Here is a 21107-nt window from a genome sequence, read left to right on the forward strand (position 1 = left end):
TAGCTGTGTGGCCTTGGGCAAGCCACTTAAACCCATTGCCTTGCCAAAAATAAAAAAAGGTGGTTATTTAAAAATAGTTCTTTAATCAACCTAGGGCAGGAACAGCCCCCAAGTCTTGTGGGGGTTAAACATTAAGCTTGGTCAGTTTGTCAAGGACCCTGTGATTTTGTTAGTATGGAAACTTATCTAGATGGCAACTCATCTGTAATGTGTAGTCTTAGAGGTCAAGAGAGATTGTGCCTTTCTTATGATCATGTAGATATTGATAAATAACAAACAAAATTTGAAACTAAGTCTTCTTCTGCACTCTAGTCACTCTAGCATTGTTGGTAGATGGGGTCATGGGTAAGATTTTGAAGTATTTAAAAATAGGACATATTGTGTGTGTGTGTGTGTGTGTTAGATTTCTATGATATACACAATTATACATGTATGCATTCATTTCTGTGAATATGTTTATGTATTTTCTATATAAAACCTATGGATAGACATTTTATATATAAAATAAATATAAAGTTAGACATATCTAGGCAGATAGTATATAGTAGGGGAACCCTAATATAACCACAGCATTGATCATTCCTCATTAACCTTTCATGGTTCACAGAGTAGAGAAGGAAAGCTTCATAAAATGTTAGAAAATTTGGAAGATGGGGATTTAAAAAACTGACCTTTGTATAGAGACCATAAAGATACAGAACATCAGTTAATTACCTAATGCTGTGTTCCAAAACCTGTATCAGACCCTGGGGACATAAAGACAAAATATTAAACATTACCTTCCCTCAAGTGTCTTATAGTCAAATGGGGAGCCAATATATATATTTATAAATTTATGCAAGATAAATACAATGTAATTATAGTAGGTGAGGGCACAAATAGTGTAGAAATAGTGTGCAGAGTTTTGTGGTAATTTAGAAGAGAGGAAAAAAGGAAATAAAAATGAAAGGAATTGATGTTTGAGGTTACATGGAGTCTTACTAATTTCTAGTTTGTAATTTCATAAGGTTAAAACCTCAAGGAGAAAGTTTTTAGATAGATAGATGATGTAGTTAATTATTTGTTTTCTGGATCTGAATTATAAACCAGGATAACAAAACAAACAAATCATAACAGCACACAAAATTTAGAACAAAAAAACCAACACCTTAATTTAGGTGAAAGGTAGAATAAGGGAACATTTCATTTAATGGTATAGATTTATCTAAGAACCATGAGTGAGGGTAAATTTAGTTAGATATACTTTATAAAAAATAAATAAGGATGATCAGAAACCACCCTTCAATCAAGCAAAAATTTTAATAAAATCCAAACAGTTCATTATAGTGATAATATCCCACTCAGTCTATCTCTGTTTTTCCAGTAGATAAAATGTGGTGTTGTAGTAATAATAATAATATTAAATATACTATCATAAATTCATGTAAATGCACAGGTATGAATGTGATTTTAGATAGTATTTTTATGAGTAGAGAAGTAGAATTAAGAAAGTTGTTATAGGAGTTGAAAATATTCAAGTTTGTGATAAAAGTTAAAAATTATGACTTACATAGAGATAAAGAATTACAGGACTTGGAAAGACATGATAACATTGAATATAACCCAAAGGTAGAAGGCTGGATGAAGTGGAGCTTAGAATGATGAATGATAAAATATTAGCTGCAAGGAGGTATAATGGGATGATATAGGAATTTGATTAGAGACTGTATGGAAGCCAGTCTTACCCACTGACTGGGAATTTCTCTGAAGAAATGTTAAATGATGAAGAAAAAGGTCTTTGCTACTTATTTAGGTAAAATTCTGAATGCAAATGTTAGTTGAAATAGGTGAGGCATGAACATATTTAATGAACTTTGGGACACTGTCTCCAATGAAGTAATAAGGATTGGAATGGAAGTAATAAAGAAATTTATTGATAATGGAGACTGATAATCTCAAGAAGAAAAGGAATAATGGGAAAGTAACAGCCAGAGCAGAGCTATGTAGTAAACACTAAATCTCCTTTCTCCTTTAAAAGCATTATTAAAAATGAAAATGGTGTTTTGCTGTTTTTGAACTTTTTGTGAGATGGTCAGGTGTCACAAACACCTACACCCATGCACACATAGCACCCAGAGATTCATGTTATGTTAGTATGTGTTTGCCATTTATCTTTTTTTTATATTCTCCTCTGAAATTCTTTTTTTTCTTTATTAGCTTTCTTTGAAAGACAAGAACAAAGCAAGGTATTCTCCACAATTCTGCTTTCTGTGAGAATGTACTTAATGTTTGTTGATGATGGCCAACTGGTTCTAGGAGATGGTACATACTTTAGAGGAGTACATGAGATCCTGGAGGAGCCAATGCAGGCATCTGAAAATGTTTGTGTTTTTTGGCAGGACATTTTTGTTTTGACCTGTAACAAATCTAAGACTTGGAATCCCATCAGACTGCTCAGGCATTGTTTGGGGGGATATGCACATGTCATTTAGGATTAAACAGTGAACATCAAACTAGTTTTTCTGTGTTGAGTAATCACTATTTGATCTTTACTCAGCAGAACATTTGGCAGCTTTGGACTGTTAACCCTACTGCCCTGATTTGCTCTTCACTCATTTCCTTTTCCAAAAAGGAAAGTTCTTTGATTCTCACTGATGAGCAGTGAAACTCATGAGGCGAAGCAACTAAAACTAGAAATTTCTGGGATCATGACCTTTTTATTGTTGCCTTAACTTGATGAGGGAGTTTGGCAAATTATTTAAGCCCTTTGATGCCTACTTTTCCTTTATCACCCATCCAATCAATACCAAGTTCTAGGGATATACCTTTTATTGCCATATCTAATCAGTGCTAAGTTCTGTGAATAATACCTTTGTAATGTATCTTCAGTTTGTCCTTTTCTCTGTATTTTCATAAGCATCACATTAGGCCAGGACCTCTTTGCTGTACATCTGGATTCTGGCTTCTTGTATAGTTTTATTGCCTTACATTTTACCCTCTCTCCAAATCCATCTTTTGAGCATCTCTACTACATTGATATTCCTAAACAATGACATTCTGTATTGATTACTGGAACAAATCAGATGTCTTAGCCTGGCATTCAGGGTCTTCCAGTCCCTTCTCTTTTGAGTCATAAAATCTCAGAGCTACAAGAGACCTTAGAGACAATTGAGTCCTCTCTATCATCTCTTTCACAAGGCTTTCATCCAGCCTTTCCTTGGAGCCTTGCATCAAGTAGAACACACTCCCTCATGAGGTCCCTCATTCCACTCTTGAATACCTCTGATTGATAGGAAGTTTTTCCATTGTTTCTTGTTTTTCTTTCTATATATGGCCAAGACAAAAAGTAATTTTTGCCTTGATAATCACATCTCATCAATTTTTCTGCCTCTTCATTAATTTCTTTGGCCTCCCATTAAAGGAGGGGACTCAGCATAGTCTTCTCTCCATTTCCCACCAGTACCATTGTTTGTTACTTCTTTAAACTCTCTTTAATTCCTTCTCCTCTTCCTCCCTTCTCCCCATTTCTTTTTCATTAGATTATAAGCCCTTTGAAGGTAGGGGGCTACTGACTTTTTATTTGCATTTTTAGCCCCAGTATCTGGTGCCTAGTGAACACTTAATGAATGGTTAATGCTTAAAACCGTTAACTGCACATAATAAATTTTTGTCAGCAGCCAAATGAATTCCTTCCTAGGGGTGCTGAAAGTTTCTGTATCACTGATGCTATTGATTATTGATTTGAAATCTTAATCCAGGAGAAATGGAAGAGAATAAAGTCTGGGAACAATCCTTAACCAATCCTTTGCCCAGTTACTCATTCTCAAGTCATGAATCTCCTCTTGCGTCCGACCAAGATTCTTTCTGTGCTTTATCTATCCTGACCTTGGGATTCAAAAGGCTATTTCTGAGGAATTGTTACTTTTGTTTATGTGCTAAGTGAACAAATTGCTGGAAATAAGAGCAGGACATGTATTTGAAACATGTGGATATTAGTAATATAGTGATGTTAATTGGGGAAAAGTGGAACTGATAACTAAACAGATTGTTGTAAACTTCTGATTTAGAAAATAAGGTAGTATTGAGTCCCTTTTTGGACTTGCTTATCCTTTCCCTAGGCAAATGTTGAAGGGGTGGGAGACAACAGAGTAAGTTCTCCCTGTACACCATGATCTCCAAGATATCCTTTATGTACCAAAATACAAGTGCTTAAATATCCTCCCCAGTCCCTGGTTCACTTCCACTCCTGTGCACTCTTCAGTAATCCAATAAATAATGCTCTGTGCTGGATGACACCAGGTGATGAAAATTTACAGTACTCCCACACACAACAGTCCCTATCAAGGTAGATACAATTTTTTTAATTTTAATTTACTTTTATCCCCCTCCAGTTACATGCAAAAATAAATTTCAACATTCACTTCCAAAAATCTTGAGTTCTGAATTCTCTCCTTCCTCTCACCCACTCCCCCTCATTGAGAAAGTAATTTACTTGATACAGGTTAAAAATGTGTGTGTAGTCATTAAAAACATGACCACAAATAGCCACATTGTAAAAGTAAACATATCCCCCCTCCCCCCCAAAAAAAGAAACCTAAAAAAATGAAGTAAAAAAAAGTGTGCTCCAATTTGTATTTAGATTACCATCAGCTCCGTCTTTGGAATAGATAGTAGTGTTCCTTATCATAAGGGTAGACATAGTGTAAATTTTTAATAGGATGATGGTAGTACTCATATCTGTGGGGTATTGTAGGGAGAAGTGAGGTGAACTAAATGACATCAGGATTTTCTAGCCCTTTGATTTGCTTCTCTTGGATTCTCTTGTGTTGTACCTGTATCTGAAAACTGCTTGGAGAAATGGTCAATAAATATCGAGTATTTGCTCTTTGCTATACTGTGTAGATAAAAAAAGACAAAAATCATAACTCCAGCATTCAAGGAGGATATATTTTATTATGGATAACAACATGTACATATATAAATGCAATCAAAGTAGTAAATACAAGGGCATGTTAGTCTAGTTGTGACAACATAATGTCCTAGGATTTCTGTTTATATAGGTTCACTATGAACTTTGGGAGCTATATTCATTATCTCTTTTTCTCTCTCTCCCCACATATATATGTCTGTCTGTATGTATGTATAATATTACAAATTTAAAGTTGAGTGCTTTTGCAGATGTTACATTACATATTTTCTACTTCTGACATAGGCTCATAATGCTTCTCTTTCTTTGAGGCTTTAAACATTTCTAACATTTTAATGATTTGAATGTGAATTTTCCTAGATGATATTATCAGTCCACCATAAAATGATAGAATTCAAAAAATCATGTATTCTAACCTTAAGTCCTTTTCCATGGTTTTGCAAGATTCCAGTACAAGTTGACAACTTGTATAATAGATGAGATAATAAATTTTAAAAAACCATAACCTTAAAACTATACAAGTGGCCAAGTGTATATTTTTATCTTACATAGCTTATGTTTGGAAGACACTAAGGAAGGTTTCTTGATTAATTATTATTTTAGGATGACAAAAGTCTCCTAAAACACCCTCTACTTAGAACTTCAATAAAATACATTTGCAGATTATACATACTTTTATACGTATCTTTAAATAATTATTTTTTTAAAAAATAAGATAAAATACATAATTCAAACCTATTTCAGAATTAAAACTTCCATTCAAATTTTCATACACTATATTTTCCCCTGTCCTAATACAGTAAATGTTAAATCCACTTAACTTTGCTCCTTGAGAATTAATCTTCATCTTCCCTCAAGAACCTGACCGTTTGTTTTTGTTTTTATATTTAAGTTTTATTTTATTTTTCCAATTATATGCAAAAGGTAATTTTCCAACATTCATGCATTTGTAAATTTATGAGTTCCACATTTTTTTTTACCACCTTCCCTATGGTGGCAGATAATCTGGTAAAAAACTTGTACATGAACAGTCATGTTTAAAGTATTTCTGTATTGGTCCTGTTATCAAAGAGGAATTTAAACTAAGGGGAAAAAAAACATGAGTAAGAAAGAAAAAACATAAAAGAAGTTTTAAAAAGTGAACATAATATACTCTTCTCTGCATAAAAGACTATAGTTTATTCTCTGAATATGAATGGCATTTTCCATAACATGGCCATTTGTTTTTTAACAGTTTTATTTCAAACTTCTTAATAAAGTACAGTTTCTTAAAATGTTTATAATTGGGAAATGTTTTGACTTGACAGATACAAATGAGTCCAAATATTTTTTAAAATCAAATTACTTTTGAACAATTAACATGAGGGGATGAAGAACAAAGATTTCATTTGTCAGTTTTATTCCTTTTTCTTATATTTGTAGTCTGGAGAGTTTGTAAATTTAAAATAATGAAAATCTAAAATTACTATAACAATTGGGAAACTTTTTTTAAAGCAATGTTAAATAGCATTATTATCTGATGATTTATTATCTCAATTATAGGACTGCCACAGTAAAGTTTTAATAAATTTTGACTTTGGTTTGTTTCAAGTTAAATTGTGGCAATTGTCACTCTGACCGCTAGAGAATGTATGACCAAAGAATTTGTATCGGAGCAGTTTTGAATACTTAAGATACTTATAAAATTTTGTCATTTTTTTTTTGAAAATCATTTACATTTAGCTTACCTTCATATGGTCCTTTTATAGGCCTGAACCAATATTTGTTTTGGTTAATCTCTTCTCCCTACCCCCACCATTTATGTTAAATGGCCCCTTTGTATTTCATAAGGCACACATATAGACATACGCATTTATACTCACAAATCTGTTCCACCTATATTTAATTTATTTCCCTGTGAAAGAATTTTAAATGGATTACAGATGTCATAAAGAGTATTTTTATTTGCACTCACAGGCAAAACCGTTTATATTCAAAAAGAATAATCCAAAAGCAAACTTTGAAAAAAGTCATAGTACATACACCATGAGTTTTTTCCTCTTGGTTCCTTCTCACATTGAGACATATCTGGGCATGTTGTTTGCTTTAAACCTAATTGTGTTTATAGATTTGTTGTTACAGTTTTAGTTAAGGTGCCTAGAGAAATAAATCTGAGTTTAGAGAGGGAACATGTGGACAATAGAAGTTATTCACTGCTGGATTAAAAACCAAATTTTAAACAAACAAACCACTAAGTTAGGTGGAAGGCAAGAAAATACTACATGCAAATCAGCAAGAGGATGGCTCTTTAGATGTCTTTGTAGGCAATCTTATAAGCAGTTGTCTAAAGTCAATGTTTTTCTACACAAAAAGCTATCTTCTGAGAATCTATGCAGTGCATTTAGGCTTATGGGAATGCATTGGTAGTGAAACTATCTGACATACATACATACATACATACATATATATCATAATTAATGATATGTATTGTAGGTTCCTTTTCAAATTTCAAAATTAGAAAACTTTACACAAATTAATGGGTGTCATTTTTTCTTTTTTCTTTCAGATTTTGGTGTTAGCGCTTTCTTGGCAACGGGAGGTGATGTTACACGCAATAAAGTAAGGAAAACATTTGTTGGCACTCCTTGTTGGATGGCACCTGAAGTCATGGAACAGGTAAAAAGTTGATGTAATTGAATATAATGAATTTATATTATAGAGACACAAGTCATGAATATATAACAGTGAATATAGACTGGAACATGATTACAGTATGTGATGTTAAAGTATATTTTTCTTCTTGCAACAATAGGTGAGAGGTTATGACTTCAAGGCTGATATGTGGAGTTTTGGAATCACGGCCATTGAATTGGCGACAGGAGCTGCACCTTATCACAAGTACCCTCCTATGAAAGTAATTACTATTGGAAAATTATATATCTGATCTTAAATTTGATTCCAAGGATTGTTTGGCTGTTTTTATTTTGTCTTCATGAAAATGAACAAAACCTGTCCAACCAACTTGTGTTTTATGGTTGACATTCTCTCTGAACAGTTACTGTGAGTGACAAAATTGATTGTGTATGCTAGGGTGGTTCATTGTGGTTGATAAGTAACAAATACTGACACTATTCCTTTTGAAAGCTAAGTGTAGATAAAGTGTGGATAGAAACAAAGCCTGGAGGCAGGAATACCTGAGTTCAAATGCAGCCTCTGACACTTATAACTTTGTGTGATTGATCCCTGGCAGCTCACTTTTGCCTCTGCCTCCATTTCCTCATCTGTAAAAGGGGATAACAATAATACATACTTCCCATGATGATGATCAGGATCCAATGGAATATTTGTCAAGTGCTTACTTACACAGTGCTTGGTTCACAGTAAGGAATCTTTAAATATTTGCTTTTATTAAATCAGCTTTGTGGCTGAGTTCCCTGACCTGTCCCATCTTCTTAAAATGTGTTACTACCCTGTAAATTTCTCACACCCTGGTTTAGGCTGTATAGGTGATTTGTCTGGGTAGTTGAACTTCTTTAAGTAGTAAGAAGTGTGTTTTGAATGATATATTTACAGTTTTTGTTAAATATTATCTAGCCCTCAAACCCTATTTCTTCCATCTATGAACCTATGAAACAAATGTTCATACACCTGGAAAAAAATGTGAAAAATGAGACTTTTTTGAAAGAAGGCCCAAAGTTGTTTAATCTTCCCTAGAGCAGATATTGTAAATTTAAGATAAAATGAAGGAGTACTCTTCCCCTTCCCCCTAGAGCTCTTATATAACTTTGAATATCCCACCCCATTTCTTTTTGTTCTTTGCTTTCTTCCCCCCCCCATGCTTTTATCTCATACCCAGCCTGAAACCCTAGGAACCTTCTCCGTGTTTTACAATTCTCCTGATTTTTTTTCCATATTTTTTATACCCAGTGAATTTTAAATTGTCCACATATATTCTTTTTTCTTTTTTTTTTTTTTAAAGTTTTTGCAAGGCAGTGGGGTTAAGTGGCTTGCCCAAGGCCACAATGCTAGGTAATTATCAAGTATCTGAAGCCAGATTTGAACTCAGGTACTCCTGACTCCAGGGCCAGTGCTCTATCCACTGCGCCACCTAGATGCCCCTCCACTTATATTCTTTACCAAATATTTATTTACTGATGTGAAGGAATTAGAGAAGAATCTAGGGACACATGACATTATTGGCATAAACTAATAGCGACATGTGCAATCATGGCATAAGCTTGAAATAATTTTTTTTTTGCAAAATCTACTTTTTTGTTGTTTGTTCTTTGCAATGCAGTGGGGTTAAGTGACTTGCCCAAGATCACACAACTAGGTAATTATTAAATGTCTGAGGTAGGATTTGAATTCAGGTCCTTCTGATTCCAAGGCCAGTGCTCTAAGCATTATGCCACCTAGCTGCCTCTAAAATCTTCTTTTTAAAAACAAATGAATTTCAGCTCCAGGAAGCTGATTTTTTACCCTTCTTTGAATTTACTGACAAATCCATCATAAGTAACCCTTAAAAGGAAAGAGTTGTACCTTTTTTGGTTTGAGATTGTTCTACAGAGGTAGGAGGGGTCTTTTGAACTGAATTTGTATTTCATTTTAACTAACTTTGTCTAAGATCTCTTTCTCTTTCTGTCTTTTAACCTCTGGACAAAAGAATTTTTTCATTTCCAAAAGAGGAAAATCTGCTCTCTAAAATTTGGTGCATTGATATTTCATTTTAGTAATATTTTATAAAATTCTGGGTTATTTTATTAGTTTGATGTAATTAGTGTATTTCGTATCTCTTGTTTCTTGAATTTACCCTGATACTATTTGGATCTTGTGAATTCCCTAAAACTCCTTTTTTTTCACTTTTGATTTCTAGTCATGGTTCCCTGCTTTGAAATTATTTTTATAGTTCTATTAGGACAGTATCCTCCTTTCTGTTTTTAGTGATTTGATTCTTTTGAAGGTTTGAATATATGAAAAATAAACAATTCTTTACTGGCATGACTTTCAACCACGTTCTTAAAAAAAATTTATCTAATTGGAAATTTGTGAGTGAAAAGTTGTTACCCAAATCTTCCTGCTTTCATTGTCTGTATGCTGTTCCAATCTAGAATGACACAAGAAGATATGGCTCTTATTATGCTGCTAGTATATATATGTTTGTGCTGCTTATTGCTTATTTCTCTTCTAAAATTAATTTTTTATAATTGGTGCATAATTTTGCATTTTCCAAAAATATTAGCCAGCTTATTAATAAAATAAACCTTTCTCAGCACTTATTATCAACATATATGATTTCATAATATATGTTAGTAATGTTAAAAAAATTTATAAAAGGCTATATGCATATTTGTTTAAAAGAAAATAGAAATTATTAATATGTGTAGGAAAATAATATAAATTTGAACAAAGTTTTCACATCAGAATCTTCTTTTTTTGGTTGAAGTTAGGAAAGTACTAAAACTTTTCTTTTGTTTCTTATGCAGGTGTTAATGTTGACATTGCAAAATGACCCTCCCACTTTAGAAACTGGAGTAGAAGACAAAGAAATGATGAAAAAATATGGCAAGTCCTTTAGAAAATTACTTTCATTATGCCTTCAGAAGGATCCTTCTAAAAGGTATGTCATATTTACAAAGACAGATTAAGTACTTGACCTAAGCCATAAAATTTAAAATGTTAGAACTGAAATAGGCTTTGAGAGATAATTTACCCTATTCACTTTCTTTTGATGAGAAAAGAAATATACCCCCCCCTGCAAAAGATATGCATATATGCTTTCACATACTTTCCCATAAAGGTTGTTATTGTGTGCTTTGGCCCACATGTACACATGATTTAAATTATTATTATTATTATTACTATTATTGTTTGTGAGGAAGAGTTGTGAAAGTTGGAATTAATCCCTGAGCCTAGGGAAATTAAAGCTGACTCCTTGGGTTCCAGATGTCCTTCTTGCCAAGGGTAATTGCACACAGGAAAAAGAAAGGGTTTAGATAATGTTATTTGCAGATGAATTCAATAGGTAAATGCAAATCTTACAGCATGGGGTATTGTTTCATTACCAATATTTATTATAGGTGTTAGGAGAGTCTTTTCATGAAATAAAAAAAGAAATCAAAGGAAATTTTCAGTGTTGTATTTAAAAGCTCTTTTTTTGAGATCTTGAACAGGATAGGTCGAGCTGACCTCTTATTATTTGAATATCTTGCCATTTGAATATCTTGCCAACTCTAGTCTAAATCAAGCATGGCTGTTGAATTTTGCATGAGTTGCTGTTTTCCATACAGAACAAACTGTACCACCTACAAGTTTATCAGTAAAGAAGATTAAGAAGATTTTACATTGAAAAGATTAATCATATGAACAGCAGAAACAAATGATATTCAATTAGCTGTAATGTTCTCTCAGTCAGTTTTTTCTCTCTTGATTTTTTGTTTGTGACTTTGAAATACCCTAGGTCGCTATGATAACAGTGATTGTTATTATTTCATTAGAACTATTGGTTATTTGAATTACTGGAACCTATTGGTTCTTAATAATAAATGCATTGCTGACCTTGATTAGTGTATGTGCAGTATTCAAGATTATATAGTAAACTCATGGAATAGACAGCATCTTGAAAAATTGTCTGGTCTGGTCCATCCCTCTATCTCAGATAGCAATGTACCATAAGATTTAGTTAGAAAAAAATGTTAAGAGCTCTCCATTTTAAAGTCTGAAAGATGGTGAAGCTCAAGGAAGTTGAACAACTCAACCTAAGGTCATCTACATAGTAAGCAATAAAGATGGGATTTGAGCCCTGGACTGTCAGACCAACACTTTTTTCCCCCATTATAGAATAGTTAGATCATACTAGACAGTTTAATACATGTTGTTTAAAATCTATGGTCAAAAATACATAGTTTTCCCCATCACTTTTCTGTGTATTACAACCATGCCTTCTTAACTAAATCCCATGTGCAGCAGATTAATAAGCCTTTTCCTCTATGGAAAATACTTTCATACTCTTGACCATTAATTAATTAAGTCATCCTTTCTAGAGTCAGCAATTCTAGATCCTTTATTCATGCTTCATAGGTCCAATTATCTAGCTCTTTGAATTTCATTTCTCCTTTCTAAACCTGGAGCCCACCCTTGGAGACAATATTTTATTAAGCCTATTATAGCATTCTTACCATCATTATTATTATTATTATTTTTTAGATTTTTCAAGGCAGTGGGGTTTTGCCCAAGGCCACATGGCTAGGTAGTTATTAAGTGTCTGAGGTCGGATTTGAACCCAGGTACTCCTGACTCCAAGGCCGGTGCTCTATCCACTGCACCACCTAGCAGCCCCTTATAGCATTTTTTATGATGGAATTATTACTTTGTCATTCCCAGATAATGCAGTTAACCATTTTTTCTTGTATTTGTGTCATATTTTTTATTATCTTATTAATATTTTATATATATTATTTTCTTTTCTTTACTTCATTCCATTTATTTGTCACCAAACTTATAGATGGTGAAACTGATTTTAAATTCTTACAGAGCCCTTTGTCATCTCTTTATTTTTTCTGGTATGTAAAGTTATTTCATTAATTACAGTTAATAGTGAAAATGCTGAGTTGAAATGATTTTCAGGCAGAAATGGAACTTCTATTGCTCCTCTCCTAAAACTCAAACCTTTCCATCAACATTATTATTAGAATCATTAATTTTAGCATCTCTTTGAATTATTTATGAAATCTACCTGATACATGTAAAATAGTATAGAATAGTCAATCAATAAACATTTGTTAAGCACTTAACGAAGTTCCACATTTCTCTTTCAAGACATTTATGGTAGAGTTACCAAAATATCTAGCCATTCCTTTATAAAAAAATCAGTATCAGTCTTATGATTTTCATTCCTTTTAGGGAAGACTGAAAAAGAGCTCAATTTCTTTTAAAAATAGGGGAATGGAATTTACATAAGTATAATTCTTTAGGGAGAAACAGAAATGACTTTTGCTTAAACTAAGTAAAAGAATATACTTCCTTTTTTTACTAGAACTTTTCAGGCATTAGACCAGGGTTTCTTAACCTTTGTATCATGAAGCCCTATGGTCATGATCTGGTGAAGTCTAAGAATATCCCCTAACAACAATGTTTGTTTTTTTTTTAATGCATAAAACAAAGTAGATAGTAGTACTAAGGAAATCACTTATATATCGAATTACAATTATACAAATATGTTTTATAAACAAGTTTTTCTGACTTCAGATTAAGAACCCTTGCAGTCTAGACTCTTATTTCTTTCCACTTGTTTAGGTATCTCTGGATAATTTATGAACAGGACTGCAGTGACCCCTTTGGGGGTGAATATCTGGCCTACTCCTTTTACATGTTCCAAGATCTAAGCTTTTTACAGTTTAAATAAAGTTTATTGGATCTAAAAATGAAAAAAAAACCCAGTATTACCAATATTACTCTTAATCAGCAACATTCTTCTCCACCCCCCCACCCCCCATTGTTTGACGTAATATTTAAAGGAGAGAAGCTGTTAATCTTCTAATGAAAAACTGAAAGCTTGTAGACTGCTGTGTGACTTACAAGAGCTTCAAAATGAATCATCCCTCAGAACATAGATCTTTCCTTTAGATATAGGGAGTTCCTGTATTTATATTGTGTTGCATTGCAGTGGAAAATTGCTGGTAGCCATGAAGGGAGGGAAGAAAATTGCAGTATTCTCTTTTCTTTGTCAGTCAAAAGGTTTGAGTCACACTGTCTTGTCATTCTTCACAGAACAGTTTCCTAGACTTTTTCCTTTATTCTAAGAGTCATATGCAGATAGCCTCCTCATTCTTTCTTGCATTCTCTGTCACTTCTTTTCTTTCCTCTCTTCTCTTACCTACTCTCCTCGAGGCAGTATGGTACAATAGAAAAGTTGCTGGGCTTGTAGGCTGAGGACCTGGGTTCAAATCCAGGACTCTGCTCTCTTCCAGCTTAGACAGGTCACTTAATCTCTCCAGACATCAGTGTCCTTATTTCAAAAAACCTATATTCCTCTGATGCCTACCAGTTAGTTCTGAATCTGTTTTCTGTTTATCCTCACATTAGGTTTATTGCTGTTGTAGAAAATTGTTGGCTCCTTTTCCTAACTTTTAATCTCGTTGACTAGGTTTAAGGAGAGAGTAGTAGGTTGAGTTATTTGCTATTTCATTGCCCTATACACATTTAGTAATGCAGTACCTATTGTTTAAATTTGTTATTTGAAAAAATGAATTACTGTAAGCTATTGACCTTTTTCTTGGGTCATAGTGATTGGATGGGGGGGAATCTTTTTTTTTTATGGGAAAGATAGTATATAAGAGAATTGAGAAGCCCTTTTTTCCTCTTTCTCTCTCTCTTTTCCTTCTTTGCTTTTGAACCTGCTTTCCTTGTTGCTGCAGAAATTATGGAGTGATAGAAAATAATAGTGTTGCCCAAACCCCATGCCCTGAGACATAAGCCTTGCTAGTCTAGTATTAACAAGAGAAAGCATTCAGTCCAGGAGTAACCAGGAGAGCAAGTAGAACTTCATTTTCCCACTTAAGTATCTCATTTGTGTTTCAACTGTCCCTCTTCCTTACTCCATTTACCTTACTCCTAGTCTTGTAGTTATTGAATCCTTAAAGTTTTTACAAGGTCATTAATACAGTCTTGAAACTGTACCCTTGAGGATGAAGCATTGATAACTTGTCTAGATTGAGACCTATCAAATATTTTAGCATCATGTTATTTAAAATCCTATGTGATTTTTAAAACAGGATGGTCATTTTCCTCAATTTTGTTTTAAATTGTGAGACAATAAAGGCATCTAGGTGACCCAGTGAATAGAGCACTGGACTTGGAATCAGGAAGATCTGAGTTCAGACCCTACCTCAGAAACTTACTAGCTAGGAGACCCTTGCTTGGCTGTTTCCTCCTTTGTAAAATGGGATAAAAATCCAGGGTTGTTGTGAGCATGGAATGAAATAATTGTAAAATCTAAAAGTGCTATATGAATGTTAAGTATTATCATTGTCATTGCTGTCAGGTTTCATGTGGCCTATTTTATGGATAGCTTACCCCTTACCCCCTATATTTTCTTACCTTGTTCCATATAAAGATACCCGAAAATTTATATTTACCATATATCCCCACTTAAGCATCTTTCTGCTTCCGTAATGCTTTGACTTTGTGAATTAAAATAACAGCAGCAACAAAACTTCTAAGAGAACCTTCCTAAATTAAATCAATGTGATAAAAATAATGATAATTTTGAGTTACTTGTTTCTGTTGAGACATGTATAAATTCATGTATTTAATATAGAAGATTATACTGGGTTCTTGACTCAATCCCTGCACGCCCCCTGCCTTGTCCCTTTAACTTTGATCTACTTGTTGTTCACCTGCTTAGTTTAGTAACTAAATATTTTTAGCAGATTTCTTTTGGGAGGAGCATGGGGTATGACAATTCAGATCTATAAGTTCATATGGAATTCCCAAAGTGGAAACTTGTACCTTTGATGTAGATAGGCAATTCATCTATAACTTATGGTGCTCCTGGGAGTAGTGAGAGGCCGAGTAACCTACTTGTGGCCAAGCTACTGAAGCAGAGGCACAACTTGAAGGCAGGTCTGCTTGACTCTACCCCCTCTATTTCCTATATCATACTTCCTCTTTGGAGACCAATTCGTGAAAGTTTTGGGTGATGGGTTCCATCATCTGGTATATTTTGTCAAGAGATATGACTACTCTATCTGAAATCATAAAATGGGGGTCTGGATAAGTATTTTCTCAACTCTGACTCCTTAACTGTCAGTGACATAGTAAAGGATTTTAATATTATCCTCTGTTTCCTCTCGCTGTTTCTTTCTTCTCTGAATTCATTGAGGGAAGACAAAAAATTAAGAAGTGATCACCTTAGGGAATATTAATGATGCTCTTAAATGAAACATTATGAGAATACAGAACTCATAGCTATTCCATGTATTTGTGGCAGATAATACTTTTGGACTCCCTAATTCAACTCTCCAGCTCCCTATCCCCAGTTGAATAAACATTTCATTTTGTATGCAACATTTGTTGTGGGAAGCACTGGAGAAGACGTACCATTCCAATAAGGCACAGACCTTTCTCTCATAGAGCTTACAGACCAGCAAGGAGATAAGCCAGAATCACAAGCTAGCTGTTGTACAGATTGTGAATGACTGTTTCATATGTTTTCCAGTGCGCCTTGGGAACATCTTACATGTGCTTCCTAATCTGATGTATCTTCTACTCATGAGATTTTATCACAAGCTGGAGAGCAGGGACATGCCATATACAGATTGGGTTCTTGCATTATTGATACAGAAAAGGATTTAGCTTGCAGCATTATCAATACTGCTGTCTTTCCTAAACATGGAGTTTACCACTAGCAATAAGAATCAAAGATAGTTGATTGATTTTTGCCCCCCCACATATTTAACTTGTAAGATCTAAAATATCATTTGGATAGAACTTCACCTTTGCTGCTATTTTATACAGATCCATTTTATACTTTAGCAGCTAGTTTGGCTCTTCCTAATGTAGTCTTTTAAAGTATACTTCAGAATTTGAGTCATTTCATTCAGGCACTGTATATATTGAGTGGTCATTGTTTGAACTTTAATTTATTATTGATCTTTCAGGCCCACAGCAGCAGAACTTTTAAAATGCAAATTCTTCCAGAAAGCCAAGGTAAACTGCTTCATACCCCTCACAAGCCAACCTGATCTTTTGAGATGATATTAAATTTCTATGCATCTTAGCTGGTTTTAACTGCTGGAATGTTTGTTTTCCAGAATAGAGAATATCTGATTGAAAAACTGCTCACGAGGACACCGGATATAGCACAGAGAGCTAAAAAGGTAAGGTCCTTCGAATGGCATATTCCTATGCGAGTTTGTTCCATTGAAAAAACTGGATTTCCTAGGGAAGTTAGGAAACCACTATCTCATGCAAAGATGAATCACCTAAAGACAGAGTTTTCTAGTTGATGATTTGCCCAAAACCCTCCTTTTTATTGACAGTTGGTTGTTTCTTTCATTTTGGAACAACTAAAACTCAGCAGTTTTGGTAAAAGGGAAAAAGCAAGCTTGGGAAATGAGACAGAAACTAATGGATAAAATGAGGTTTTAGGATTTCAGATATCCCTGAATCCCATTAGCACTGATAATGATTGGGCATCAAAAGGTAAAAATCACTCAAGGTTTCTGATATAGCCTTACGTGACAAAAACAAAATTGGTTGGTTGAATGAATTCTGGGCTTGGGGTTTTTACTCATCAAAGATCTGGAGCATTGTTAGACTTATCTTTTTTATAGGTATAGACTGATGAGAGGAATTAAAGTAATTTTCACCCTGGGCCATAGTTTTTAAAATGACTTATCCAGGTTTGTTTATTGCAGATTTTGTGTTAGTGTATTTGGAGATCTTATTTTGTGTTTGGCACACAGTTGTAAGAGAGGTAATTTATTTTAAAATTAGAGTAGTTATTTTTTTTTAAGTGCTAATTTTTCTGTACATATTTTGCTTTTTATGAGATTTGCTTTTTATGAGGTTTGAATTATTTTATTTTCTGTTATAATATGGAAGAAAATGGTCTTTTGAAGATATTCTAGAATTAAGTTAGTTCAGTAATGTATTTATTAAGTACCTTAATAAGAAGGGATAAATTTACCTTTGTAAAGTTGAATAATTTGAACTATGAATAAGATTGTCAAAAAATTTAAAAAAGTTTCCTGCTTTTATTTGTGGGAATTAGCATCATTGAACATTAACCTCTGAACACTATATTTTATTGAAGTTTTATGTAAACAATACTGAAGTTAACGATTTATAATTCAGGTTTTAAAGCATTTTACTACAGGAACTTCAAGAATTACTCTATTAGAACATTAAATTACAGAATTGTTGCTGACTTTGTCCTTACACAGATAAAATCATAGATCTGAATTGATTAAAAAGCCCCAAACCCCCTACGTCTTTCTCTTTATGTTAGATTCAATGACTAATATTTTTTCCTGAAGCAGTTCCCCCCGATAATTTAGAATGGTAGGGGGGAGTATTTCCTTATCTAGGTGCTAAGTCGTTTTTGTAGTTTGTTAATGAACGAATAATTATCTCTTGGGTGACATTAAAAGTTTCACTGGAAAATTTCACATTGCTCAAAATGAATAGATTATAATAAATTTTGAAAATTTCAATCATCTGTATTAATATTTTCCAAGGAAATAATATTTCTTAATAAACATAAAGTGGGGCGGCTAGGTGGCGCAGTGGGGGTGGCTAGGTGGCGCAGTGGGTAGAGCACAGGCCTTGGAGTCAGAAGTACCTGAGTTCAAGTCTGGCCTCAGACACTTAATAATTACCTAGTTGTGTGGCCTTGGGCAAGCCACTTAACCCCATTGCCTTGCAAAATCTAAAAAAAAAAAAAAAAAAGATAAAAAAAAGAAAATAAACATAAAGTGATGGTTGGTATTATTAGTATGATTTTGTTTCTAGTATCTTATTGAAACATGCAAGATTTTTAATCACAGATATTTTATAATAATGACTTTTAACTAAGTGTAGCAGGACCATTCACCTGATTGTTTTTCACATACTGAATTGACAAGCATAATAATTGTGCATACATATGTGTGTGTGTGTATACACACACACACATATATATATATATATATATATATATATATATATAACAAGAAATGAATATTAATAAGGTATTTCTTAGGCATATATGTTTGGAGTAATTTATTCTAACTTCTCTATTTTAGGAGGCAATAAAATGAGGTTTAGTTGTAGTTTTTCAACCAAATCCTCTGTCATTTAATTGTTTTTTTATTGTGCCATTGGGCAAGTCACTTGATCCTTCTGGGCCTCAGTTTTATTATCTGTTAAGAAATGAATAGGACTGGATAACAAGGTCACTTCAGCTCTTAACATTTTGTGCTTCCAAGATTTCAGGACTGCCACTTAGATCATGTGCTTATTTTCTCATCTTTTAAAGCTCAGATAGCTACAGTGATTATAAAATCAAATACTCTTGTTAGGAAGGGACATTGGAAATTATATAGTTCAAACCATACATGAGCTAGAATCTTTATAAATAATAATTATAATAATGTCATTTTATATGCATGTGTATATATTTATATATATTTTATATATATAAGTGACTTTGGCTATTTTATCTCATTTGATTGCCACAGAAATCCTATGAGGTAGGCCCTCACTTTACAGTTGAGGAAATTAAAACTTGTGTTGGTTAAATGATTTATTATAGCCTTACAGTGTCTTGAGGAAGGATTTAAATACAGGTCTTCTGGATTTTGAGTCTGCTGTTTCATCTGCTACTGCTTCTCTAACGGCTGCTGTTGTTTTTATAATGTGCTCAATAAATAGTTCTATTTAACAACATCCCATGGTTAAGAATTCTGTATCACTTGCTGTGTTGTTACACAGTTCATTTTGTTAGCTTTCATTGTTGGGAGGTTACATCATGGCATAGGTAGAAGATCTTAAACCAGTGTCAGGGAACATGCGTGCGCGTGCGCGCACGCACACACACACACACACACACACACACACACACAGGTTGTACAGACAGGAAGGGGTGTGTTTAGGTTCTTTCTCTGATTCTTATTAGCTGTTTGGTCATGAACAGGTCTCTTTATTTTTCAGTGCCATCTCTCTTAAGAATAATAAAGATGAATTAATGATTTCATTTGATGGGAGGAGTTTCCACACCAAGAATTCTTCACTCTGTTGAAATTACTAAATTGTATCTAACTTTCCCTTTGATTCTCTAACATAAACAAAACAGAAATCTCTACCTCAAAAACAAATTATCAGGAAATTTTGCTTTTATTATTTTGGGGTAGGCATTCTTCTTTCCTCCTGATGACATTTTATCTGTTTTAAGAAATCTGTCTTTATTCTTCTATTGACCCAGGTAGAAATCCACCAGTTGTCCTATATTATACTTTCCAGTCTTCTCATTATCTTGCCTTCCCTGTTCAGGACTCTTTCCAGCTTTTTCAAAGCACTTCAGATGCATATACTGTAAACATAGAAATATAAACAAATGCATATACTATAAACATAAAAGTATATACAAATATACAACTATATATTATATATGTATGTATATAGATAGAGTTGTGAATAGATAAAATCACACAATTCCAGAAAGAAAGGAGTGGGCAAGAAGAACTTAAGTAAAAAAAGTATGAGTTTTGTCATTTTTTTTTACAATGACCTTTTTAAAAATTGTTAATTTTCTTCTCTTCAGCCTTTCTATCTCAGCTTATTTTCAACATCTTATGTCATCAAAGCTTTGCTCCTTTTGAGACTAAATAATATTTCATAAGATTATAGTAATTGATTTGATCCTTGAAGAGGGTCTTCAAGACCTTCTAGTTTAAATTCCTCATTTTGTAAATGAGAAAATTTGAATTTGTAAGAGGCCAAGTAACTTGCCCAAGGTTAGACAGCTTTCTTAAATTTTATTTTTATCATTATGCTTCTAGATTGTAACCTCTAATAAACATTCCCCTACACAGTTTTTATCTGTATTTTAGGGGTATTATTTCTTTATCAGGTTCTCTTCTGCCTTTTATAGTGAAATCATATGACATTACTGTTTATGCCCTGAGTTATTTCTCATCTCTAATTCAGTTTCTGCTTTCAGTTGAATAACAGTCTGTTTTAGTGCTTTATAATCTGATTCTTTTTTTAAAAAAAGAATATCAGTTTGCCTTTCAATCAGAAACAAATTTTGTTTTCAGCTTATTTGTCTGAGAAGACAAAATTGGCTGAGGCCAATGTCTAGGCAATACAGAATGTGAAATTTTCACCAAGTAGTCATTAGTATCTTTCTAGGACATAACTTTCTTTTCTTCATGCTCATTTCTGTTTGACAGCTCTCTCAAGGTTTTCAACATGATCCTGCAGTTTTTCTCAAAGTACAAAACACCTATAAATTCAGTTTTTAAAAGAAATAACTTTTCTATGAATACCTGAAGTTATTAAAAAGTCCTTTTATCATCCAGCTGACATAAGAATTAAGGGAAACAATGAAGATATGCAGTTTCATACAGCTAGAATTTGGACTTTATTATTTCTTGATTTCAAAAACATGAACATATTAGTTGTCATTTTTTGTTTGACTTGGGAATTTGTTCTGACTATATAATATGCACCGTCTTTTTGT

General features: G+C 33.3%; 1 protein-coding gene across 2 annotated transcripts in view; it reads left to right on the top strand.

Annotated features, from left to right (window-relative positions):
- STK39 (serine/threonine kinase 39) overlaps positions 1–21107 on the top strand; it is a 310860-nt gene that overhangs the window by 137494 nt on the left and 152259 nt on the right. For both annotated transcript variants that reach the window (XM_074215784.1, XM_074215785.1), the window contains exons 6-10: positions 7452–7561; positions 7698–7799; positions 10369–10502; positions 16543–16591; positions 16696–16761. In XM_074215784.1, the coding sequence (XP_074071885.1) occupies positions 7452–7561; positions 7698–7799; positions 10369–10502; positions 16543–16591; positions 16696–16761 (461 nt within the window). The remainder of the gene's footprint in view (positions 1–7451; positions 7562–7697; positions 7800–10368; positions 10503–16542; positions 16592–16695; positions 16762–21107) is intronic.

This window comes from Macrotis lagotis, chromosome 1 (genome assembly GCF_037893015.1).
Source record: "Macrotis lagotis isolate mMagLag1 chromosome 1, bilby.v1.9.chrom.fasta, whole genome shotgun sequence".
Lineage (NCBI taxonomy): Eukaryota > Metazoa > Chordata > Mammalia > Peramelemorphia > Peramelidae > Macrotis > Macrotis lagotis.